Source organism: Poecilia reticulata, chromosome 9 (assembly GCF_904066995.2).
Source record: "Poecilia reticulata chromosome 9, P_reticulata-male-v2, whole genome shotgun sequence".
NCBI lineage: Eukaryota > Metazoa > Chordata > Actinopteri > Cyprinodontiformes > Poeciliidae > Poecilia > Poecilia reticulata.
This window is the reverse complement of record NC_088838.1, coordinates 34,078,536-34,105,512: the sequence shown is the minus strand read 5'-3', so window position 1 is coordinate 34,105,512 and position 26,977 is coordinate 34,078,536. Positions and strand designations below refer to the sequence as shown.

The 26,977-nt window shown below is 40.8% G+C and overlaps 1 protein-coding gene and 1 long non-coding RNA gene across 3 annotated transcripts; one reads left to right on the top strand and one right to left on the bottom strand.

Moving 5' to 3' along the window:
- The first annotated feature begins 488 nt into the window (after nt 1-488).
- On the top strand, nt 489-26,872 carry snx2 (sorting nexin 2). The gene is made up of 15 exons (XM_008419495.3): nt 489-688; nt 9,681-9,780; nt 10,908-11,068; nt 11,191-11,257; nt 12,150-12,193; nt 12,530-12,671; nt 12,956-13,034; nt 14,682-14,757; nt 17,303-17,416; nt 17,810-17,903; nt 18,544-18,749; nt 19,655-19,798; nt 24,050-24,130; nt 24,208-24,279; nt 24,537-26,872. The coding sequence occupies exons 1-15, from the start codon at nt 587-589 to the stop codon at nt 24,585-24,587; spliced, it is 1,533 nt and encodes a 510-aa protein (XP_008417717.1). The 5' UTR covers nt 489-586; the 3' UTR covers nt 24,588-26,872.
- On the bottom strand, nt 21,617-21,976 carry LOC145552925 (uncharacterized). Of its 2 annotated transcripts, none has more exons than XR_014089059.1 (3): nt 21,915-21,976; nt 21,769-21,841; nt 21,617-21,695 (listed from the first exon to the last, which is right to left on the bottom strand). It is a non-coding gene; the product is annotated as an uncharacterized LOC145552925 (long non-coding RNA). The 2 variants fall into 2 exon arrangements; XR_014089060.1 differs by having other exon boundaries at nt 21,628-21,717; nt 21,791-21,841.
- Nucleotides 26,873-26,977: the final 105 nt, after the last annotated feature.

Genomic DNA, 26,977 nt, shown 5'->3' with positions numbered 1-26,977 from the left:
AGTGCAAAGCAGAACTGACATCAAATTCCTTGATTTTGTTCCCCAACACGGTGAGTAAAACTGATTCTGATTTCGCTTTTCTTATCAGTGTGAGGGAGAAAGAACTGAACATTTATTTGGGGAACATTAAATGTTCTCATTCTGTAGTAATTTGGTCAGATTGCAAAGTCTCCTTACAGAAAAAGTTGGAAAGAACATCATATTATCATAATTGATACAATTCTTTGGATGAACTATATGATGTAATAATTTTTAAAACATATTTAAAACATATGCTTCTTCTGTTAAAACATTGGATTTAAATAATCCGAAAATTGGAAAAACAATAACTCTTAATTTGCTTCTCACTTGTCTTTATTTAGATGTTGTAACAAACCTTTTATTATATGTACTTGTGTACTATTGTACATTCGCTAAGAATGAAATAAAATAAAACTTCAATCAGAGTCAGCCATCTTCGTTTTCCCGCTCCTCTCTGGTTCCCAGCAGGACAGTCACATGACGCAGCAGGAGAACCTCCTGACTCCTGCTCCTCCTCTCTTCCTGTCAGCTCCTCGGTGTTTGGATCTCCGTTAGCAGCAGAAACATGGCGGACACAGCCCGGGACCCTCCACCGGACCGAACCGACTTTCATGAGGTGGAGGACGGAGAGGACCTGTTCCCGGAGCCGAGCGCCGCCACCCCGGAGGTGAGGCAGGAGGGAGGCGGCGGGGTGATGGAGGGAGGGGAGGCCGAGGGGAGGCAGACAGCCGGGCAGGGCGTGATGGCTCCGGCTGACAGCAGAGGAAAACTCCGCTTAAATCCGAGCATGGATGAATGGAGTTCGGTTCGGACGGGGGGTTCGGGTTCAGTCTTGTTTTAGAGGAGAAACTGGGTTTTTATCTCCAAACAGTGGCCATTACTGCCACATGTACAGGAGCCGATTAGGGTCAATATTCCGTGCAAATAAACGCGCTGGTCAGGTGACGGTCACACAGGTGAGCAGGGTGGTGCTTTCAGGGGAGGCAAGGAAAAAAGAAACGGTTGTAATGCTGCAGTTCTGCTGTTCTTCAATCTGTTTTTTTATTTTCAACAATCATTAAAGACAAAAACATTAAAGAATAAAGACACGAGTTTAACATTTCTATGGGACTTTAACAGTCAGAAAAGGAAATAAAACCTTAAAGCTTCACTGAATTATATTCATTCTGGTCCAAACCATAGATGAACTGCTCTGCTTTTCATGGCTAATTATAATTTATAGTTTTCTCTTAGTAAAACAGCGTATAAAGGACAAACTAAGAAAAATAATAGTATAAGGAGATAAAAGTTGTACGAGTATAAAGTCATAGTATTATGAAAATGAAGTTGTAATAATGTGAGAATATAGTCACAATATTACCAGAATGAAGTCATAGTAACCGTAGAATAAAGTCATAATACTACAGAAATAGTCATAATAATACAATAATAAATTTGTAATAAAATGAGAATAATAGTCATAATAACTTCAGACTAAAGTCGTAATGTTACTTCCTGTTGGGCTTTCAATTTTTATTTGAAGGCAGGGATGGGCTTCCATAGAACCAGATAGAGGATCAGAATAACCAATTGAGACGCGTTTCTGTCTGGTTTAGTGTGAAAACATGAACTAAGAGACAGAACCGGACAGAAGCCAGTGTGTAAATGAAAACACTGCTATTAAAAGTTACAATCTTTGAATTTTTGGCCCATAAATAAACCAAACCTTCGCTGTTTTCTGAGTAAAAGCCACAAAGTTGCCTTGAAGTATTTTTTCTCCATGTTATCTTTATATCTGAAGGACCGTTGAGTGATAACGTGGCTGATCTGGGTTTTTATTTTGGGTTCTGAACATGTTACCCAAACTGTAAACGATAATTAGAAAAATGCTCATCGACCTCTGCAGCTTCCTGCTGCTCTCAGATAGAAACTATGATCTGTTAGTCATTGGAAGAGGATTCTTCCCGTTGCTTAGAAATGCTTGAATTTGACGTTTTTAAAGTCTAAAATCTTCTCTGAGGTGCAGCTGGACGAGCTTTGTGCTGCTCTGTGAGGTCAGAGTGAAGAAACCAACATCCGCAGGTTTTCGGCCCATCAGGTTTATGGGATGAAGAAGTGAAATCAAAAACTAGTTGTAATATTTCGGAGGGCGTGTTTTGTTTATAGATCCACCTGGTGGTTCAGAAGTTCTTGATTTGGACTTTCAGAACCTGATCTGAGCAGAAAGCAGCTGGAAGTCCAGCTTTGGTTTTATTTCTAACAGCTTTTCTTCTGTCTGGTTTCTGAATTTAAACTGTTTTCTTTATATCGGTATTTTAACGGTTTGCCTTTTTTTATTTTATTTTGCTGTTTAGGTCCAAAACAGTCGATTCGTCAAAGTTTCTGAGTTTCTTCACTGCTTTACCATTAAATCCAATTTTTTAAAATATATGTATATAGTTGTTATTGTGAAGCATATTGATCAGTTATGTTTTAGTTTCTACTGATGTCAGGCTGTAAGCAAATGAGCAATTAATCAATCAATCGATTCTGATGACGAACTAAATGAACTCATTGATTTCTGCTCTGATGATGAGCTGTAGCTCTGACTTCATAATCCAGTTTATTCATGGTTTGGTTGCGTGCGGTTTATATTCTTATTACTTGTTTTGGATATTTGAAGATTTCGTCCAGTTTCTGTTTTTTACCATTTGACAGAGGAACTTGCATTATTGTCTCTTTATCACCATGTGGCTCCAAAAAGGTTTCAAAATGACAATATTATGGTTCATCACATCGATTACTGGGGCTTTTTATCGTCCTGTAAAATGTATTATCCTGGCCGGTCAGCAATGACCCAGATGTTCATACAGCAGGCTGGACTGGGTCGCCTTCCTGGGAGGTTGGACCCATTTTATCCTGCAGAACCGTTTTGATGCTGCATGGAAAGGATTTGGCAACATGTCAGAACCGGTCCTCTGAGGTTCTGGTCCAGTTTGACGTGAAAACATCACAGTTGTTCACAGCCTGATGCTCTGTCTCGTGTTCTCCTGTCCTGAAGAGGAACATCGGCTCAGCTTTCAGCGCAACGTCTTTACTCCTGCAGAGGCTTGAATAAAACTTTATCGCTGCAGAAACACAAACAAACCGCAGAATCAGGAGCAGAAATGGGTTTATCAGAACCTAATGTCAGTTCAGAAACACACACACACGCACACACACACACACACACACACACACGCACACACACACACACACACACACACACACACACTAATAGAGGCCTGGTTGAGCTCTTTTTGTCCTGTCAGCACTTTGGGTTTCATTCCTGGTGATGATTGTCTTCCTCAAGTATTACAGCAGCTATTCAGTGACGTGTGTGTGTGTGTGTGTGTGTGTGTGTGTGTGTGTGTGTGTGTGTGTGTGTGTGTGTGTGTGTGTGTTCACAGTGTCGCTGCCTCACAAAGCCTCATTAAACGGATGTTTTATTCCCTTTCAGGTGGACCGGGTCGGGTCCAGTGCTGATTAACCTGTGACTCGTCCTGTTTCCTGCTTTGAGGCGTCACTTTGCAGATCCAATCAGTTTGGATCTGATTTTGTTTTTGATTCATGATGATCCTCTCCCAGCCGGGTTCTTATTGGATTCAGTGGTTTTGCTGGAACTGTGAAGCCCAGAAAATGTTCTGCATTATTACACATATATTTATAACATGGGATTTTTCCCAGGTCTGCTGTGCAATGACAAATAATCAATATTTAAGAATTATTGAGTTAAAATGAGCTTCGATATCTTGCTGAAAAGTTACTTGCTGGTTATTTTTGTTCAGCACAACCTTTTGCTGTATTAATATTAATTCAAGCACAAATTGCTCAGTTAAGTATTTATTTAGTGATTAATCATTAGAATAATCAATTGCTAAGATAATTGCAGCCTTAGTCAAAAAATTAGGACTGCAGCTAAAAATTTACTGTTTGAGTTCAAAACGAAACTAAAATATGTAGTTTATTGTGAAGTTTTGCTTCTTCAGTTTGTTTCTCTGATTTCAGTCGTTTTCATTCTTATTCTGCTTTTAAATGTGACGTTTTCCTCCTGTGTTTCCTTCACGCGATGCTGAGTAAGAAAGGAGGAAGTCGACGGTTATCATCACTCATTTCCTCCTCAGTCCTTCATCCTCTCCTCTTTTATGTCCTGTCAGCTATAATCTGTCCGTCTTGTCCTTCCTTTGCTCTTCCTGGACGCCAGCTGTGAGCCCGGTTCTGTTTCTGCCTCTACAGGCTTGTTGTTTTTAATCCTGCGCTGACCTGAGAAACGTCCACCTGCTGCCAGACACACCCAGCAACACGTCTGCCATCTGCAGCAGCTTGAAAAATGATCCTGTAGTTTAGTTCATGCTGCATCACGGCAACGTTGCTGTTTTCAGGCTGAACGTTGCCGGTTGAGGCTGAACGTTGCCGGTTTGGGCTGTACAATGTTGTTTTCAGGCTGAACGTTGCCGGTTCTTGCTGAACGTTGCTGGTTCTGGCTGAACGTTGCCGGTGCTGGCTGAACGTTGCCGGTTCGGGCTGAACGTTGCTGGTTCTGGCTGAACGTTGCTGGTTCTGGCTGAACGTTGCCGGTTCTGGCTGAACGTTGCCGGTTCTGGCTGAACGTTGCCGGTTCTGGCTGAACGTTGCTGGTTCTGGCTGAACGTTGCCGGTGCTGGCTGAACGTTGCCGGTTTGGGCTGAACGTTGCTGGTTCGGGCTGAACGTTGCTGGTTCGGGCTGAACGTTGCCGGTTCTGGCTGAACGTTGCCGGTTCTGGCTGAACGTTGCTGGTTCGGGCTGAACGTTGCCGGTTCTGGCTGAACGTTGCCGGTTCTGGCTGAACGTTGCTGGTTCGGGCTGAACGTTGCCGGTTCGGGCAGAACGTTGCTGGTTCGGGCTGAACGTTGCTGTTTTCTGGCTTAACGTTGCCGGTTTTCGGGCTTAACGTTGCCGGTTCGGGCTGAACGTTGCTGGTTCGGGCTGAACGTTGCTGGTTCGGGCTTAACGTTGCCGGTTTTCGGGCTTAACGTTGCCGGTTCGGGCTGAACGTTGCCGGTTCTGGCTGAACGTTGCTGGTTCTGGCTGAACGTTGCTGGTTCTGGCTGAACGTTGCCGGTTCTGGCTGAACGTTGCTGGTTCTGGCTGAACGTTGCTGGTTCTGGCTGAACGTTGCCGGTGCTGGCTGAACGTTGCCGGTTTGGGCTGAACGTTGCTGGTTCGGGCTGAACGTTGCCGGTTCTGGCTGAACGTTGCCGGTTCTGGCTGAACGTTGCTGGTTCGGGCTGAACGTTGCCGGTTCGGGCTGAACGTTGCCGGTTCTGGCTGAACGTTGCCGGTTCGGGCAGAACGTTGCCGGTTCGGGCAGAACGTTGCTGGTTCGGGCTGAACGTTGCTGGTTCGGGTTGAACGTTGCTGTTTTCTGGCTTAACGTTGCCGGTTTTCGGGCTGAACGTTGCCGGTTCGGGCTGAATGTTGCCGGTTCTGGCTGAACGTTGCTGGTTCTGGCTGAACGTCGCAGCATGTGTGATGAAAACAGGCCGTTGGTCTTAAACTGGCTCAGCAGTAAAGTTGCGTCACTCTGTGGTTTTTAATTGTCAACTGCTGCAGTTTCATTTAGAAACTTTTAAAGATGTAAAAAAAATCTGCCATTATTTTTATTTTAATAAGCAAAATTAAATTGAGAATAAAGTGAATCTCTTAGATTAGCCTCACTTAAAAAATGTTGCTAAGCTAAAATTTGTTGCAGCAGTTTTGGGTGTTTCTGCAAAGCAACACATCTAAAGTCAAGTTGGACACAAAAAGGAGCAAATTAATTCCTGCATTCTGCAAGTTCAGCATTTACAAGTAGACATTTAAAAACTGTTGGAGGAACATTAAAAATGTCCCGTACTGACTGAGAGATGTATGGATTTAGGTTTTCACTCAAATCCTGTTTTCATCAATCACTAGAGTTTATTAGTACAACACATTCCAGCAACAGGGCCGTTCACAGGGCTTTACACCATAAAAACACAAAAATAAAAAGTTATGAAAACACCAAACAGTCACCAATTGAACACCAGGAAAAACTAAACCGAGTTCCGTCACAAAAATCATCAGTTCGCATCGAATGTCTTGGTCAAAGTTTCATTTATTATGTTTCAAAAACAACTCTAAACACATGGGGTTTAGTCTTGCTTCAAAGGAACTCAGTGTTTCAGCTGTTTTTCAGTTTTCTGGAAGTTTGTTCCAGATCTGTGGTGCATAGAAGCTGAATGCTGCTTCTCTTGTTTGGTTCTGGATGCAGAACAGATCCAGGAGACCTGAGAGATCTGGAAGGTTGATCCAACAACAGCCGTTTAGTGGTTTCTAAGCTACCAGCAGTAGTTTAAGGTCTATTCTCTCATTGAAGGCCTCTAGAACCGGGTCATGTAGAACCAAATGATGTAGAACTGGGTGGTGTAGAACTGGGCGATGTAGAACCAGGTGATGTAGAACCGGGTGATGTAGAACTGGGTGGTGTAGAACCAGGCGGTGTAGAACCAGGTGATGTAGAACCGGGTGATGTAGAACTGGGTGGTGTAGAACCGGGCTGTGTAATGTAGAACCGGGTGGTGTAGAACCGGGGATGTAGAACCGGGTCATGTAGAACCGGGTGGTGTAGAACCGGGCTGTGTAATGTAGAACTGGGTGGTGTGGAACCGGGCTGTGTAATGTAGAACCGGGTGGTGTAGAACCGGGGATGTAGAACCGGGTCATGTAGAACCGGGTGGTGTAGAACTGGGTGGTGTAGAACCGGGTCATGTAGAACCGGGTGGTGTAGAACTGGGTGGTGTAGAACTAGTTGATGTAAAACCGGGTGGTCTAGAACCGGGTGATGTAGAACCGGGTGACGTAGAACCGGGTGGTGTAGAACTAGTTGATGTAAAACCGGGTGGTCTAGAACCGGGTAACGTAGAACCGGGTAACGTAGAACCGGGTGATGTAGAACCGGGTGGTGTAGAACTGGGTGATGTAGAACTAGGTGATGTAGAACCGGGTGGTGTAGAACCGGGTCATGTAGAACCAAATGGTGTAGAACTGGGTGGTGTAGAACCGGGTCATGTAGAACCGGGTCATGTAGAACCGGGTCATGTAGAACCAAATGGTGTAGAACTGGGTGGTGTAGATCCAGGTGGTGTAGAACTAGGTGATGTAGAACCGGGTGACGTAGAACCGGGTGACGTAGAACCGGGGTGTGTCTCCATCTTTTAGTCAGAACTCCAGCAGCAGCTTCTGGATCAGCTGCTGCTGGATGATTGATTTTTCATGTTGCAAATCAAAAAGCTGCAGAAAGGAGAATATGATCAGAAAACTTTGAGACGCAGCTTCCTGCTTAAACTCCAAACTGAGGTTTTGTCTCATTATGTCTCTCTGTCTCACTGAGTGGAAAACGGGTCAGTTTGGATCAGGTTACAGATCCTTTTCGCCTCCGTTAAGAGTCGGAACGCTCCGAGTTTCAGCAGGAAGGACGACACACGGCTGGGAGGGTTTGTCTGCTTCTTCTGTGGGAAAACGCTGCTTACTAAGGAGCAGAAGGAATTTCTCTGAGACGAAGTCCACGTTTTCTGTCAACAGTTTCTGCTGCAATATGAGGAAGAAATCAGATTCTTCTCCTGCACTGATGGATTCAGGGTGATGAAACCTGGATGGCAGAAACTAGGCAATAAAAAACAGCCATTAGACCAGTGGTTCTTAACCTTTTTTGAGTTACCGAACCCCCCAGGTTCATATGCTTATTCACCGAACCCTTCTTATTCCAACTCTCCCCCCCCACACCGAATACTTTGCGGTATTCTGATTTAGTAATGTAATTATCTTAGTTGTGTTACCATCCCCCACCACTAGAGGCAGTAGCAGGCCCAAAAAGATGCGACTAAGGAGCAGATTTAGACTATAGAATTTGGTAAAGACTGAGCTTTGCTGAAGTAAATAAAGGCACAAGTTTAAATCCCTGCTGAGAGTGGAGCTCCTTCAATCAGGGCTCCTCCGCAGCTCTGATTGGCTAAGCAATGTAACGTGATCCTCTGATTGGCTAAGCAATGTAACGTGATCCTCTGATTGGCTAAGCAATGTAACGTGATCCTCTGATTGGCTCAGCAATGTAACGTGATCTTCTGATTGGCTCAGCAATGTAACGTGATCCTCTGATTGGCTAAGCAATGTAACATGATCCTCTGATTGGCTAAGCAATGTAACGTGATCCTCTGATTGGCTAAGCAATGTAACGTGATCCTCTGATTGGCTAAGCAATGTAACGTGATCCTCTGATTGGCTAAGCAATGTAACGTGATCCTCTGATTGGCTCAGCAATGTAACGTGATCCTCTGATTGGCTAAGCAATGTAACGTGATCCTTTGATTGGCTCAGCAATGTAACGTGATCCTCTGATTGGCTCAGCAATGTAACGTGATCCTCTGATTGGCTAAGCAATGTAACGTGATCCTCTGATTGGCTAAGCAATGTAACGTGATCCGCTGCAGCAAGTGATGGCAAAGCGGGGCGTCATCACGACTTTACATAAGTGTGTCTTTACCTCCGCGGTCGGCAGAGGCTCCGCCGAACCCCTGGGGTTCATTCGAATCCAGGTTAAGAACCACTGAACTAGACTGAAATTAAGGAGTTGGGACTGAGAGAGAATCTAAACTTTATCCTGCCTACAAAATAAAGGCCTTCAGAACCTCTGAATTACTGATATGCCTTTGTTAACCAAACGTTAAAGATAATTTAGCCTGTGGGTGTTTTAACTGTGTTTTAGCAGTGGCACTGATGTGAGAACATATATCTATGTGAACAAACAATAATTTATGATGTAACAGACGCTCACCTGGGATCTGTGACGTTCTGAACTCTGCCTGCTCTGAGCCACATGCGCTTTTCTTTCCTGCTCCTTTAGGAGGAGACCACAAAACAGATCAACCAGACGTATTCAAAGGATCTCCATCATATTTCTGCCATTTAATGTTCATAAACTACTATCTTGTTTTGAAAACCTTGCTACCTCACCGATTTAGTAAAGAAACATTATGACTACGTTGAGTCGTTAACTGCATTTCTTTTTGTTGTCTGGACTTCAACAAGGATCCATCAGCTACTTGAGAACAAACAGACTCTTTGACATGGAGGAGTAATAGTAATACTACACTGTTAACCACCATTTCATTTGTTTTATTCTTCTTGTATTTGTGGTTATTGATCATTTCCCCAATAATTACAGTCATGAACTAAACCATTTTCCCCCAGCAACAGTAAAACTTTCCTCCTTTAGGGAAATGACAGAAAATTAAAATTAAATGAAACTTCCTGTTCAGATGAAAGCTTAGAAATCTGTGAGATGATTAGAGTAAATGTTGATCAGTCCTAATCTCATCAGTTTGATAAAACTTTAAAAAAGGGGTTTTATTTTTCCATAAAGAATTTAACTAGTTCTGAAAATCCCATCATGAACATCTTTACCTTTATTTTCGTCCACATCAGCTGAGTAAAAAAAACAAACCCAAACTAGAATCTGGTTTATGGGATGTTGGATTATTTCAGAGATCCTGGATGCTTGTTTGGGTTTCAGTTTGTATTTGTTCATCTCTGACGTAAAGAACCCAACATGCTCTGTTTATTTGGTTTTTAAGTCGCTTTAAGTCTCTGTTTCTGTGTGTTTAGTCACAACCAGCCAGTCTGTCTGCGGTGGACATCAGCACCAACGCAAATGGACCCAAGCAGGACTCATTTTTTGATGATGACAACGAGGATCTGTTTGCAGGTATGAACACACACACAATAATAATAACAAAGGTTATTTTACTTTAATTTATACTTTACTCAAGTGTCTGAAGTGCTTCCAGTGGTGTTTATTGACCTAGAGACAGCAGAAGAAGTGCTCTGAGGGAAACTGAGTGAAAAGATCTGCTGTGGCGCCCCCTCAAGGCAGCTGCACAAAATATTTAACTTTTTTAGGGGTTTTTTTCCACTTTGAAAGTCTTTCCATCAAAATTGAAGAGTAAATTATTCTTAAGTAAAATTACATGTAGTTTCTGTATTTGGAACTTACATTATAAATTATTACCTATATTTTAATGTTTTTTGTTAATATAATTGTTGTTGTAATGGTGTGTTTGTTCAAGGTTATGATACCATCTGAATTTTATCTTATTTCTTACTCGGATAATAAAAAGTGCACAGTTTTGGGGATATTTCCAACTGCATGAAATGAGCCAGGTTGTAAATGAGAGCTCCTGTTTTTCTTTTAAATATGGAAATGACCAAGTAGTCTAATCGAGGGGCCACTATGGAGACAAGAATGTTATGGTGAAGATTATCTGGAAAATCTTTTTAGCAAGGTTCCAACTCATAAACTTATTTACTCTTTTGAATCATATTTGTGTTTAAGGAATTTCATATGAACTGCTTCTTAACTAATTAATTTTTTGTTTTTAATCACATGTTTCAAATAATCTGCTTTTATACCCTTTTGCCAATATGTAGTTGTTTTTGCTGATATAGCTTTAAACCTAAACTATGACTTTGGGATATTTGTGTTTGTTAAAGTGGTTTTGAAGGGTATTTCAGATGTTTAGAGTGTGCTGACCTTCAGCATTTTTTTTGTATTGTCTGTTAGTGAGATGTTTGTTCTCTCAGACTTTTCATTCTAGAGTCCCTGACTGGCCTTTGGTGATATTTTAATCTGTGCAAAATAACAAAAGAACATCTGTTAAAAAAAAAAACAAAACATGGAGGACATTTTTGACCCCATAAAGCAGTCGATACCCAGGGGTTCCATTGAGACATGACGGCATGTATGTGTGTGTGTGTGTGTGTGTGTGTGTGTGTGTGTGTGTGTGTGTGTGTGTGTGTGTGTGTGTGTGTGTGTGTGTGTGTGTGTGTGTGTAGAGGCTACAGAGGAGGTGTCATTGGACAGTCCAGAGAGAGACGTTTTGCTGTCTGACGGCCCGTCGCCCGCCATCACTCCCATCACGCCCCCCACCTCAGTGATAACTCCTCGCATCGGCCACACACATGATGACATGTTCACACACTCCTCATTTGACGAAGTAATCACACACACACACACGTGCTCACACACACACACGGTGTTTTACTATAAATATGAAATGTTAAAAAGAATGATGTTTCATAGAAAAAACTGAAAGTACTTTGTTTCTGTTTCTTGTAGATTGAAGAGGAAGAAGGTGGAGATTCATTTGACATCCACATATCAGTGTCAGATCCTGAGAAAATTGGTGGGTCATCGCTGATAAACGTCCCTGTTGCCCTGAAATAACTCGGCATGTCCCAACATTAAAAGAGGTGAAACAAAAAGTTGGGCATAACAAGAATGAGATGATATTTTTCCCAAAATAGAGGGCAAAGCTGAATCTGCTTCATCAAACTTACTAATTGACACAGTGGAGCCCCCTGGAGGTTATACTTGTCACTGCAGCTACAGTATATTTCCAACAGAGCAGCAATAACTTCTTTGTTTTTACCTGAAGACATGTTTGTTCTGATCAGACAGCAACTTTTTTTAACAGTGTGTCCTTTTAACCTTTATGTATCTAAAATTAATGCCTTAAGATATCTTGCTCATGAAAATGTAAGGTTGCCTTAAATATATTAATCAAATTTATTGGATTTTGTTGTAACATGCCTATTTAATCTCATATAATCATGTAATTTATTTTATTTTTTTAATTGTGGGAATTTGTTGTCAAATTTTGAGTTGCGCACACAGATAGTGTTTTGTGACTAGTTACTAGATGCTAATATATCCTTGCTAGCTAGCTTTTTTGTGTGTGCGGTGTGTTAGTTCAAATCTATGATAGACACAGTACATTTTTGTCATGAAACGTGTTAAATTTAATTCATAAAAGCCTTAAGATGTGTTAAATTAGAGTTGGTAGAACCTTCAGGAGCCTTGTTTTTATAGTTAACTAATTCTCAACTTGGTCCTCAGTTCCTGTGTTTAAACATTAAATCAACAGCAGTAAATAAAACGGTTAATAACCAGTCCAACCAGCTAACTAAACTGCATTCTTCCTTCAATAATCAGTTATTCTATTTATCAGAGTTTCTGTTTTAAAACATCGTGTCATGAAACAAGCAGAGCAGTTCAAACTGGTATCTGTGTTTCAGGTGACGGTATGAACGCATACATGGCCTACAAGGTGACAACGAAGGTGAGTTCCATCAAACTGAGTTTTTATCTTTCATCCAGGTCAAATCAGAGCCTAGGTGCAGAAGAATACTCCTTGATGACTTATTTTTACCTACTAATGTTCTATTTTTAGCCCTGCGTCACTCTGTTAGACAACAGTTTATTTTAGGAAAGCATTGGTCTATAAAAGGTGCATCTTGATTGCTTCTATGTGGAAATCCTCACTGCTTAGAGTTAGTATGTGGTGACAGTTTCAGACCTCCATGATGTTCTCTGGTTGGTTCCTTCACAGAACCAACTGCTGGAGCTTCCTAAATTATTTTAAAAGCTTTTAAGTCTTTATGTCTGTCTCTTTCAGTCCTCCATGTCTCTGTTTAAGCAGAGAGACTTTGCAGTTAAAAGGCGTTTCAGTGATTTTCTGGGTCTGCACAGTAAACTGGCCTCCAAGTACCTGCACATAGGCTACATTGTTCCCCCTGCACCAGAGAAAAGCATTGTGGGTAAGTTGAACTAGAACCATGACAGTTCTGGGCTTTCAGTGACAGAGATTATCAGGTTATGACCTGCTTTAACAGTCTGACGGGTTTGCATCATCATCTTCTGCTGAAGATGAAGAAAACTCTTGGAGAATTTTTGATTTCTTACAAGCAGTTCTCAATAATTTATCTCAAAGCAAATTATTAGATATTCAGGATGTCAGGAAGAGGAATTCAAGCTTAAAGTCTTTAAAATTTTCTCTAAAATAAATATTTTAAGTATCTTAAATATTTGTTCTCTTCTGCAGGGATGACCAAAGTGAAAGTTGGGAAGGAGGATCAGTCATCCAACGAGTTTGTGGAGAAAAGGAGGTCCGCACTAGAGAGGTACGAAGAAGAGAAAGAAACACAAATGTAGTTAATTATAAAAACGTTTTTGACTTAAATAAGTGTTACTCGTTTTTAAAGTAATATTTGCTGCTTAATGTACATTTATTTTAATAATTTGTTTATAAAGTAATTAATAAGCTTCAGAAACTGAACATATACTTGGAGTCATACTTCTGATATTTACTCAGTTTTACTTAATAAAGCTGCACAACGCTGACTTTGAAATATATAGTGCAAAGAATTACGGTATAAAAAATAGAGATGCACTATGAACATTTTGTTCAGTTAATGTTAGCGTTGTTTTTTTTAACTGCTACTAGCATTAACTAGACTAGCAGTTCTAAGAAGCTATCTAGAGATCATTTTGGTGAGCGCTGCTACGTGCCAACCACAAGTACTTATGGTACTTATGGTACCACAAGTACTTACCATAAGTACTTATAGAAAAATTATAGAAAAATTATCAGATGATCATCTAACTACTATTAATTTTGTTAGCAGTTGTTATTCAGGTGCTAACCACTATTGTTATAGTTAATACTGATTCTGTTAGCAGCATTTAGCTGCTAACTCCTGGTAATTTGCTAACAGATGCTAGTTGTGGACATTGGCAGTTCAGAAACAGCCAATCATTTGATTTAAAATGAGCACTTTAGACAAAATCAGTAGGTTTACACCTGACCGTTATTTATGCTAGCAGTGTTTTGTTAGTTGCTAACTGCGTTAATTACCTTAGCATTGCAAGCAGTGCTAAGCAGCTAACTGCAGCTAATTTCGATGCTGCTACATCATAGCCACACATACTTCTGATAAATAATTTTGTTAGTAGTTGTTTAGGTGCTAAATTATATTATTATGGACTATGTTATTTTTTCAGCAGTAATTAACTGCTAAGAAAATTAGCAATTTTAACAAATCTAGAAGTGATCAGCAGCCAATCACTAATTTTCATTTTGTTAGCCTTGAAATCAGACATAGCTGATATTATAAATTAAACCATTTTATTTATAGTTAAACAGAGAACATGAAAACCTTTTTCTAGGCTAAAACCAGTTTTAGCCTAAACTGTCTAAAAGGTGAAAAATGCTGCCTTTCTCTCATTGTGTGTCCGCGTATTAAAGTTCAAAGAGATCAGAACAGTAAAGGCTGAAAGGTTAAACTACAAATATTAGATACATCATTATCACAACACACATCCTGTGTTTGTATGTAGAATACTGAGGAGGCTGGAGGGTGAGGAGACGGGTCGGGGTTGACATTCTGCTGCCCTTTATTGATGCCGTTTGACTGGCAGGAAGGTCAGCCGGCGACAGCTGATGGAGCTCAGAGTGGCAGAACTACATGCTGATGGACAAACACTCAGAAACGCCTAATGAGGACAAAAATCCTCACTCTGGAAATTTAGGAAACACATTTTTCTTTTTTGTCATAAACTGTGAATGTTTATGATTTAGTGACCTCGTTTGCTTCTCATTACTGGCTTCCCAGCTCCACATGGATTTTCACGCAGCTGAAAATGGCTAAAAAGTGAAGTTAGATGTTTGGCAGCAGCGGAGCACGTCAAACAGGAAGCATTAACAACCCAGATGTGGTCGAACAAACGCTGCTCTTCCTCTTCTGATCGGGATTTCCTCCCTGCTGCAGGTATCTGATGAGAACGGTCAAACATCCCATCCTGCTGAAGGATCCTGACGTCCTGCAGTTCCTGGAGAGCACCGAGGTAAATCAGCCGCTTTAACCAGGAGCTGCTCATTATCTCCACATTTCTGCCTCATCTGGAGCCCCTTTTAATAAAAAAGACAAAGAGCAGCATCAATACTTAGAAACTGCTGCTGGTTGTGCTTCACTGCAGAAAATCAACACCTGCAAACTGCTGGTGTCTGAGCTCCAAATTGGAAGTTTGTTGCTTTAGCTCCAAATTGAAAAGCACACATTTTGTTTGATTTTACCCAAAACCATCTTTACTTGGTTATAAAATGTCTTTCATTTGTACTCCTGTCCTCCTAAAGAGGGAAAACTGTCCCCAGGAAGCTGAATTACTGCCAATTCCAGACAAGAAATGGGTAATAAAAATCCCTCAATGATTCCAGGAGGGTTCAAGGTGTTTGGTTCATCATTTCAGGACCTTTGAAAACAAACAAACAGAAATGCTGTTGAATCCTGGGGTCAGACTTTAGATTTTCTCTGGTTGTCCGATGAAAATAATATTAACTGGCCAGTTTTTTCTCCCAACTCATTGTAATCTTTATTATTTAAAGAAACCACCATTTTATTTCTATTTTTGGGTTTTAAAATAAAGGAAATCATGAAACTTTAGCAAAAAAAAGGTAGATACATTTTCTTCAATGGGGCGTTACTTCTGAAATGTAAAAAAACCAAGTAAAATATACTCCTGGTACTTTTAGTACCATTCTGTCCAGTTTTATGAAAAAACTTCTAAGACCAACATTTGTTACTTTGTTTAAAAGGATTAATATTATCTTTTGTAATTTGTAGCCAGACTTATTTGGAGCCGTCGTAGAAGATCCAGACCTGCAGGTTGCAGATTTCTGGTGAACATCTTTTGCTTTTCAGTTTATTTCTCTTACATTTAAAGGGTAACCAGCGCCCCTGTGATAGCGTAGCCCTGCTCCCTGACGAATTTAGAAAAAAAAAACAAAGTGGGCGGAGCCAAGAGACACTGGGGGCGTGGCCACATGTGATCCGGACAAAGGAAGCAACGCTGCCAACTTAATGACTTTGTTGCTATTTTTAGCAACTTTTCAGACTTTAAAAAAATGAAAGAATGAACGTTGTTATTTCTTATTGTTGGAGACTTTCATGGATACATGAAGTGGACATTAACTATGCTGTGCTGCTAGAACCAATGGAAAAATTCACCTGCAGTAGCCACTGTTCAACCCACAGAGGGCAGCACTGAGATGGTTTTAGGCTAAATGTACCAGAGTTAAGAAAATGTACACAAAAACTTAAAACTAATTCCTCAGAAACATAAAGATGGAAACATAAAAATGAGTGAGTATACTTTGTTTGGGGATTAGTTACACTTTCATGAATTACACTAAATCTAACCCATAATGATCAGATTAGTGGATATAATCTGAATATTATGTCTGTGCAGTTTCTACACACACATTTCTACACGCATGCTCAATTTTTGAACGTCCTATTCTCTCTCTGATGTTTCTAATTGAATTTGGGTCACTGTGACAGATGATTGATTACAGTCCGTTTTCAACCCGACTCAAAGCTGTTGGATAATATTTGAGTCATAGAACTAAATTCCCTGCCCTAGAGTTATGGGTATTAGAATTAGGAAATGAGTTTCAGTGGCTGCTTGAAGCCTGAGCGGTGCCAAACGTCCCGTAGCCGCTGGTTTTATTTTACACCTGATGATTTAGGTGTAAAAAGTACTAAAACCTCCACCTGCTGTGTAGAAAAGTCACCAATCACCAGTAAATGAATTCATTCTGTCATTTATTTTGTTTCTGTCAGGGAAATCACTTCGTAAAGCTTTTTATCTTCAGCAAATATAAACATTTTCACCCAATCCAGTAAAATTTGACTCCAATATTTGTTGAGTTTAACTTTTTCCCGGACACACAGATAAATAACACTTCTCTCTGAAAAAAGGCTGAAAACTCGGATGTCTTTGTTTCGTTTTTCCCCCAACAAGGTCAAACCAGAGGTCCTCTGGAAACTAGCGCAGGCTTTAAGACGTTTCTTCCATTTATTTCCACTCACACTTAATCGTCTGCAGCGCGTCGTCCTGTCGCCTCCGACCGATCCGCCCTGGTTCCCGTCCACCCGACGCCTAACTGCGGCCGGGATTGTTCTGGCTCCGATAAATGGCTCCGTGTCACAGATCTATCAGACGAATCGCCGGGAAGCTGAGCGCGGCGCTCCGTCCGGTCCGGTTAATGAAACACGAGCGGACGAGATGCAATTTAGAGCTACTCCACCCCCGACCCTCCCTCACCGAGGGCCCCGGGGACGCAGCCGTCCCCTCAGCGCCGCCGCCGCTCCGGATAAATGAGGTCTGAGCGGCCGGAAGGGGAGAAGGTAAAACTTTCCCAAAATGAAGAGAAATGAGCCTGTTTCCCACCTGGTCCGATTGGTTCTGCTAAAGTAGCTCCGCACATAAAGTGGCTGATTTAGGAAAACATCAGCAGCGTTCCAACCAGAGCAGAGAGACGAATGGGAATGATAATTAAATAAAAAATAAGAGCCACAGAAAACGGATTAAGTTTCAGTTTGTGTTGCAGCTGCCGCGCGCCGTCAACACCCAGGCTCTGAGCAGCGCCGGGATCCTGCGGATGGTCAACAAGGCCGCCGACGCCGTCAACAAGATGACCATCAAGATGAACGAGTCGGACGCCGTGAGTGGAAGAAACCAGAGCGATGAACAGAGAGAGGGGAAGGAGAGTAAATAAGGAAGTTAAAGGAGAGATGGAAACGACAAAGAAGTTAGAGAGAGAGAGAGAGAGAGAGGAGGGAAAGTTGCTGGGAAACAGGAAGGAATAAGATGGGAAAAGAAAAAAGTAAGTTGTGACAAATGAAGAAAGATGGAAGGAATATAAAGAAGTGATGAGACGAAAAGGAAGAGGGACAGAGGAGGCGGCAAAAAACTAAGATAGATGGAAGAATAGAGGAGGAGAATCTAAACGATACAGAGGAAATATTAAAGAAGAAACGAGATGAATGAAGGATTTAGTTTTAAAAAGTGGAGAAAATTTCAGCCGTTCTTCAGATTCTGTTTGTTTTCCCATCAGTGGTTCGAGGAAAAGCAGCAGCACTTTGAGAATCTGGACCTGCAGCTCAAGAAACTTCACGCCAGCGTGGAGTCGCTCGTCTGTCACAGGAAAGGTACACTTCCTGTTACCAAAATAAAAGCATATCAACTAGTTTGGCTTTTATACGTCTAAAATGTCAATTTAACTTAAATCTAGTTAGATTTGTTGTGATTTTGATGATGCTTGTCTTAAAAATTAGGATATGACCTGGTAGCTTCCTTGAGTTTATGAAATAAATCAAAGTCTAGTTTTATCTGTAATTGGTTGAAACACAAAACAAAATTAAAAAAAATCCAAGCAATCAGTTGATGGAAATTAACCAAATCATGGAATCTACACTGGATTAAGAAAAGTGAGTCACGATGATGAAACGGTAAAATTGAATTAATTGGCAGACGGCATCCCTATGCAGAACCTGCTGTTGGCAGAGCTCTGGTCATTTCATGGACTTCCCTTTCTGTTGGTGTTTTCACAGCCTTCTGACCATAAGACAGAACATTTAATAATGTTAGGACATTTATTAAGGCTGAAGGTGGTTTAATGATAATAATCTTTACCTTGAAAATTTCAAGAAGTTCTAAGAGTTTTCCTAAAACGACGTCATTAGCAGCTATTTTAAGTATAAGGACTCTACGATCCGACAGCTCAGAAGATCGATGGATCCTCCCGACGTACGGATCAGACGTTTAAGTTCTTCATCTTCTCGCCTCCAGAGCTGTCCGTAAACACGGCGCAGTTCGCCAAGTCGGCGGCCATGTTGGGGAACAGCGAGGACCACACGGCCCTGTCCAGAGCTCTGTCCCAGCTGGCCGAGGTGGAGGAGAAGATCGACCAGCTGCACCAGGACCAGGCCAACGCCGACCTGTACCTGTTCTCCGAGCTACTGGGCGACTACGTCCGGCTGATCGGCGCCGTCAAGGTACGACCGCAGAGACAGGAAAATCTAAATATTTACTTTGGTTCTTTATGTTTTTACATCAAACAGATGTCTTGGTCCTGACTCAAAAACTATTATCTGTGATCTTCCTGATCTCCATTCTTGAGGTTTAGCCAATCAGAGCCAAGGACAATAAATGGCGCTTCTAGAGTAGCCATTTTGCAAACACCATCTGATAGCTAGTCAATTAGCATGGCGTCCAGATATTTCAGCTTTTAAGGCTGCATTTTCTTTTGAATAATTTAGATATGTTGTACAAAGGCTGCACAGTGGCGCAGTTGGTAGAGCTGTTGCCTTGCAGCAAGAAGGTTCTGGGTTCAATTCCCGGTCTTTCTGCATGGAGTCTCCATGTTCTCCCTGTGTATGGTGGGTTTTCTCCAGGTACTCCGGTTTCCTCACACAGTCCAAAAACATGACTGTCAGGTTAATTGGCCTCTTCAAATTGCCCCTAGGTGTGAGTGTGTGTGTGCATGGTTGTGTCTCCTGTGTGTCTCTGTGTTGCCCTGCGACAGACTGGCGACCTGTCCAGGTGACCCCGCCTCTCGCCCGAAACGTTAGCTGGAGAGGCAGCATCTCCTGACCCACTGAGGGACAAGGGTGCAAGAAAATAGATGGATGGAGATATGTTGTACATAAAACATCTGGTGCCACATAAATTATCCGCTAATAATTTGGATAAAAATCCACAACTAGACGGAGGGTCACTGTAGTTTTGGGCAGACGAAAAAGTTCACAACATGGAAATATTTCCTCCCAAATGTCCAGTTTGATCCAGATTTGGATCCTTGGAATGATGACATGAAAATCCTAGTAAAACCTGAGAGGAAAGTGCTATATATTTTTATTTCTGTGACTTTTATTGTGAAAGTGAGCGTGTTTTTGTCCAGGGGGTGTTTGACCACCGCATGAAGACGTGGCAGAAGTGGCAGGACAGCCAGATGCTGCTGCAGAAGAAACGGGAAGCTGAAGCCAAACTGCAGTTCACCAACAAACCGGACAAACTGCAGCAGGCCAAAGACGAGATCAAAGAGGTGAGGGAGTCCAGAACCGAGCGGGTCGCCGGGCAGAACAGGGCTGTGGTTCATCTGGTCGGGTTCTACTGGTACCGTCCTGAAACGGATCAGAGAAAGATTCACTTCTTCTCGTTTTCATCCCTGCTGGGGCTTCCTGAAACAACCTGGTAATCACCATGGCAACCTTTGTTTCAGCATCTTCTGACATTACTCAGCAGATTTTCTATGATTTTAATTTTTAACAGGAAGTTGAGATTTTGTGGATTTTCAGATTTTTACAGCTCATAATTATAATACTCATAATTCAACCAATGATTCTCAGATTCATATCAGGAATCATCAGATTTGATCCAAAACATTAATATGACTTCAAGTCAGAAGAAACATGAGCCTGGCAGGGTGTGAATACTTTTGGGCTTGAATATAATTTTAAAAACTATTTAATCGACAAATCGCTCTGTTGATTTAATTAAATCTAAACCAGAAAACGCCAGAAGGCGTCAACATTCTCACTCTGGGTCGTTTCGTTTTCATCAGGTTGCTCATGTGGCTAATTTTTTCACAGAAATCAAACCTCAGGCTGCAACAGGAAGCTGAGTGTTTTCCTTTAACCCCAGATGACAGAGTCTGGAGCGCCCCCTGGCGGTGGAAAGCAGCATTACATTTAATTATCATTGGTGCAGGTTTCTCCCCAAGGCTTTTTATGTTGCTCTAAGCTGTTTATTTTCTGAAAAGAGGCAGAATGTTGATCTGATCTGAAGAGTGAAGAAATGAAACCTGTGATTAAAGCTGATGCAGAATCAATGGATGCACATTTTAGTAAAATCTGAATTTAGAAGCTGCTTTGATGGAACATCATCATCATCATTGTTTCCTCGGACTCTGCAGCGTTTTGCTCTGATCAGCTGAATCCTTTCCCAGTGAAACAAAGCGGATCCCGTCCGGCAGCCGGGAGAAACTCGGCTCAGTCATCCGAAAACTTCCTTTCCTTCCCGTCTGCAGACTTCAGCCCAACTCACAACGACAAACAGGAGAGTCGAAAAGTACTTTAATAGAGCTTCTGTTGAAGCCGTCACCACACAAATTCACCCGTCAGAACACACACACACACACACACACACACACACAGCGAGGTCGGGGGTCGGAGCATCAGGGGGGGGCTGTCTGTCAGAGGCTGCAGGCGCAGCGATCGCAGTAGAGTTACAACCCACATTTATTTGGAGTTTCCTGTCAGCAGTCGGGCTTCGGCTCCGACAGCAGAAAACACACAGCAGCTTTTTCTGACGGGAAAACGAGTTTTCCTCATTTTCCTCACCGCTGCAGCTGGAAACCTGCAGCTGATCCAAACCGGAGCTGGAGGGAAACCTGGGAGCAGAACCTGGACGAAACACAACGAAGCAAAACCTGCAGCTGATCCAAACCGGACCTACAGGGAAACCTGGGAGCAGAACCTGGACAAAACACAACGAAGCAAAACCTGCAGCTGATCCAAATCGGACCTACAGGGAAACCTGGGAGCAGAACCTGGACGAAACACAACGAAGCAAAACCTGCAGCTGATCCGAACCGGAGCTGGAGGGAAACCTGGGAGCAGAACCTGGACGAAACACAACGAAGCAAAACCTGCAGCTGATCCGAACCGGACCTACAGGGAAACCTGGGAGCAGAACCTGGACGAAACACAACGAAGCAAAACCTGCAGCTGATGCAAACCGGACCTACAGGGAAACCTGGGAGCAGAACCTGGAAGAAACACAACCAAGCAAAACCTGCAGCTGATCCGAACCGGACCTACAGGGAAACCTGGGAGCAGAACCTGGAAGAAACACAACCAAGCAAAACCTGCAGCTGATCCGAACCGGACCTACAGGGAAACCTGGGAGCAGAACCTGGACGAAACACAACGAAGCAAAACCTGCAGCTGATCCAAACCGGAGCTGGAGGTAAACCTGGGAGCAAAACCTGGAAGAAACACAACGAAGCAAAACCTGCAGCTGATCCGAACCGGACCTACAGGGAAACCTGGGAGCAGAACCTGGACGAAACACAACGAAGCAAAACCTGCAGCTGATCCAAACCGGAGCTGGAGGGAAACCTGGGAGCAGAACCTGGAAGAAACACAACGAAGCAAAACCTGCAGCTGATCCAAACCGGACCTACAGGGAAACCTGGGAGCAGAACCTGGACGAAACACAACCAAGCAAAACCAAAACCCTGCAGGTTCAGCGTTACACCAGGGATAATCAGCAAATTAACTCTAATGTTAATGAACAGTTTCTGCTGCGATGCAATCTCTAAGTTAAAAACTTTAATAAAAAGATTTTGTCTAAAAAAATGTCAGTTTTAATCATTTACTCACAAAAATGTACAAAAGTAACAATAATCCTGTCAAAATAATTTTCCTTTCTTGGTTGAATTAGAAAAAAATAATTTCATTTTGAGTCCAGTTGTGTCTAATAATCATCATCATCATCATCATCATCAAGCTTCTCTGTGATGAAGGCTCCTCCGCTGTAAATCAGGGCATTAACCCACACTGCCCCCTGTGGGCACCAAACACAAACTGCAGTCAGCTGGAAACTGCTGCTCAATAATCAGTTTAAAGTCACTGACGTGTATAAAACTGGCCAATAAATACATTTAAACAATAAACTCAATCACTGCAGTATTTAAAATCTCAAACTCAGAAATTTCCTGTTTTTTCTAGAAAATTTCTGAGACTTTCTGGCAGAAATGTTCTTGTTTTTCCATCTTCAGTGGCCGTAACTCGATGTAAATGTCTGCTCTCAGTTTTAATCCTATTTAAACTCACAAAATAAAAGTTTTAGATTCTTAGAACCAAAAACTAAGGAGTATTTTCAGAATATTAACTACTTCTGCTCCAGACATTTTCTGAACTTCTCCTAAAGTTTCAGTTGATCATTTTTCATGAAATCCACTAAAGGACTGAAATTTATCAGCATTTTTTCTGTAAGTTTGCAAATTTTCCCTCAGTGGTTTTGTTCTTCCTCGCTGTTTACTCATCTTTCTGGATCTTCCTCTTTGGTTCTGGAAGCTCTGAGTTTATTTTCTCCAGCCTCTTAAATTTTGTTGCGTTTTCCTTGCCATGCCTTCCCACCACCAGGAGATTGAGGAGGTAGGACCCGCCCCCGCCTGTTTCTGTCTGTCTGTGTGCTGCCTGTCTGCTGCCTGCTTCACGCCTTCATTTGCCTCATTTAGTTCACCTCTCGCACATTTAGTCCAACATGTTTTTGCTTTTGCTTATAGTTGTTTTCACATTCATCCTCCGCCACATAAATTGGTCTGAGTAGAGATGAAAAATCTTTCTGACCTTAAATTTGACTTTTAAAACCTTGAAGTTCCTCTGAAACGGTGATTTAATGAGTAGGTTGCTGGTTTAAATCCTAGTCTGCTCTGATTGGTTGAGTTCAGTAGCCTGATCAAGCCCCGCCCACCATTCTCACTTTGTCATTGGACGAAATGTTGGTACACGCCCCCAAGAGCAGAACCTAAACGATTTTATTCAGTCCAAAAAGTTTTTAAATGTTTTTATTAATGAAGCTGAAATTAAAACTGAATTTCACAGAAAGTTAAAGTCCAGATTTATCTACAGTGAGGTCATGTCAAGACGTTAAGAGCAGTAAATATGTTTAGACATAAGTGATGAGTTATTAAAAAGTAATTTCCTAATGCGGAATATTTTTCACCTGTAATAAAATACTAAAATTATGTTTTTTCTAAATTTCTCACTGTGAGTAGAAACTTTCTAATCATGAGAATAGTCGTTATCAAAAGAAAGCTGCAGAGCAAACTCGCAATAATACGAGAATAAAGTTGTTTTAATGAGAATAAATTTATAAAAGTTGTAGTTTTATGAGAACCCCTGAATGCAATCTAATTCAAATTAAAGGAATGTTGAGTGTCTTGTGAAATTATACATTATTTATATGTTACAAATAAGAAAATGCTTATTTTTTTAACGCCAAATTATTATCAGTTGCTGTAATTTGTAATGATTGTGCAAACGACTGAGTGTTTAAAAAAAGAACCACATGGACTCGGTGAGCTGATCACTTTATAACTGTCTAAACTTTGTTCCAATTAAAATGACTTTTCTCATAATTTTACAAATTTATTTTCAAAATTTAAGAAAGTTTCTTAGTGTGGCCCCACATTGCTGGTGCAATAAAGAATTAAATGACACATTTATACCAGGCAGCATGTATTAAAGACAAATAAACTGAATATTTTCTGCCTTCTGTGTTTCAGCTGGAGGGGAAAGTCCAGCAGGGCGAGAGAGACTTCGAGCAAATCTCCAAAACCATCCGCAAAGAAGTCAGCAGGTTCGAGGTACGAGTCGGACTCGGCTTTTTAAATCCAGCGCTTTCTGCTCTGTTAGTTTCAATCCATCCATGTTTCTCCTGCAGAAGGAGAGAGTTAAGGACTTTAAAATGATCATCGTTAAATACCTGGAGTCGCTGGTTCAAACACAGCAGCAGGTAAAACATTTTATTTTAAACCTGAGTTACACGAAAAAAAGACTTGTTTTTGTTTAATATATTTTATGGAACATGTTTATTATTATTCATCAAAGTTTTGACATCACTCATTTTTTATTAAAAAACAAAAATTGAAACAAAACAGGAATTTAATTTGAAGTTGTACATTTTTCTTTTGTGTCAAATTTTTAAAATTGTTGCTGCAACTTTTAATGAGAATCTAAAAGCAAAACAATCGTCTGTTTTCTGACCCGCAGCTCATTAAATACTGGGAAGCCTTCCTCCCTGAAGCCAAGGCCATCTCATAGAGCCCCGTCACCACAGCAGAGGGACAGACTACACTACCCATCATGCACCTCTCCCTCCTCCTGTTTGACCTGGAAACAAAGATGAGGAGCGAGACAGATAATCAGTGTCTTTTTGCAATTAAAAAAAGCAAAGTTCACAGTTTGTGGTTTTTGTTTTTGAATTGAACTGATTGATTTCACGTCTTTGATTCAGGAAACAACCAAATTCATGTAAAAACTGAAATAAACAGTAATTTCTGTCAGACAGTGAATGCAGCACGAGTTTACAACACAGAAGACGGCTTTAATCTCAAACATCCAAAGCTTTTCATTGATTTATTAAGCATCTGACACAAGGGGGCGCTGTATAGGGACATCTCTATTAAAGGGCCATTTACAAGAAAAGTGTTGGGTAAAGAAATTAGTTTTTGGATTTATGGAAGCCCGTTGTTGCCTAAAGATGTAGAAAAAGGTTGAAAGTTGAAATGAAAGCAGAACATAAACTGATGTGTTGCTTTTGCAGCAAAAAAGCCAAAATCTTTTGCTTATTTTCCAGAAACACAAAAAATATAACAACAAAACTTTCATATAGTTTTTAACTTTCAGTTGTTTTTTTGGCCTTGTCAATTAAAAAATCTGGCCAAACAGTAAGACCAAAAATTACAGTTGAATACATAAATAAACTAATTAAAAAATAAAGAAAATAAATTGTATTTAGCTTGAAGTGGTTTGTTAAATGTTCAGTTGAGATTCCTGGTTTCAGATACTTAATAATTATCAAACTGATGTCCAAACACTAAACATGTCTTAAGATGCTAATATGTTGAAAAGGAGGTTTGACAGCAGTCCAACAGTTAAACGTTGTTCAGTGTTTGTGCCACTAGATGGCGCTGTATGATTCACACTGGAACTTCAAACATTAGAAAGTTAAATATTCAGTATTTCAGTTTAAAATACGCTCAAAATTAATCTAATTTTTCTGCTTTTCTGGCAACAAGGATCTTCCGTACGTAAGGCAAAATACTCCGTTACCCATGAGCCTCGTTGAGATGAGAAGTTTGATTCAGGATTTTCCAGAGAGCTGCACAGTCCTTGAACTTCAATGCAACATTCCCTGCCTAGCAACTGAGTTGAAGTGCTCTCTGATTGGTTGTTTGTCATTTTTTACTTTTTCTGTTGTTTTAGTGAGAAAAGTTACTCAGAAAGATCCTGAATATCATTTAGAACCAGAACCTTATTCCACCTTTATTCACAGCATTGAACATGAAGCTCTTTAAACGTTTTTCCAAAAACAATCCTTCGTCATCTTCAATCGCTGATCTCATCATGAAGTTATTCCTCTTTGCTATTACTTCCTGTTTCATATTAAGAGCCTTGTTTCTGTTGCTGTATGATCGAAAGTGAAGGCAACGTTTTTGTTTGAGCCCAGACCTGGAAGAGTCCCTCCCTCTGGTTCTGTTCGCTGCAGATCTAAGAAAAAAGGCTCAATTTGGATTATAAATAATTGAAAAATCTGATAAATTTACTAAATTTGGCTTTTTAAGAGTCCAAAATGGCACCCTGGGTTATAAACAAGCATCTTTTATTTCTAAAGATTTGTTCAGACAGAAATATAAGAACAGAAACGGGTTGGATGGGATTAAAAGCAGCTATTTCTGTTCAATCAATGTTGTTTTTCTGTATAATCTTTAAATTTATTTGCAGAATGAACAGAACCAGTTTATGTTCTTGACATGAATAAACCGGGAAAGTGAAGGTGATGCTGTGAGCTGTTAGTTTCCTGAAAGTGGGAACTTATCAGCTTTATCCGTCCCTGAATCAAGCTGAAGACATTGACTTTCTTTTATTTGTCTGTGAATCTTTGTGAAGCTGCAGTTTTATGTGTTTTGTAGCAAATCCTGCAGTTTGTTTTGATTTTTTTGTGTGATTTATTTTAAATCATGTTGCAGAAAACGTCCAGAATCTGTTTGACCTGAAAGTGTTTTCATCTCTAAATGGTTTGAAGCCGAAAGAAGAACTGGAAGTAGTTTTGATTTTGAATAATTTAATCTTTTGCATATTTCCAGCTCTGCTCATCTGAAATCTCAAAATTTATTGGTTTGTATGATTTTTAAAAAAATCTTTTTCATTCCTGCCAACCATTGAAGTGCAATGGTTGGGAAGGTTTTTGCTGATTTTCTTTTGTATTTTCAAAGACGATGAAATTCTTGATTTGTTTGGAAATCTTTTGATGTGACATTCCTGCAGTGCAGCTGAGCTGATGATTGAAGACTTTAATTACAATAAAGAATGTATCTCATCCTTTATTTTACCGTGTTCTGAGTATTTGTTTTATCTTTAATGTTTTAATAAAACACTGCTTTGTAGATAATGTCAGATTTAGCTGTTAATACATTTATTTTGTCAACCCT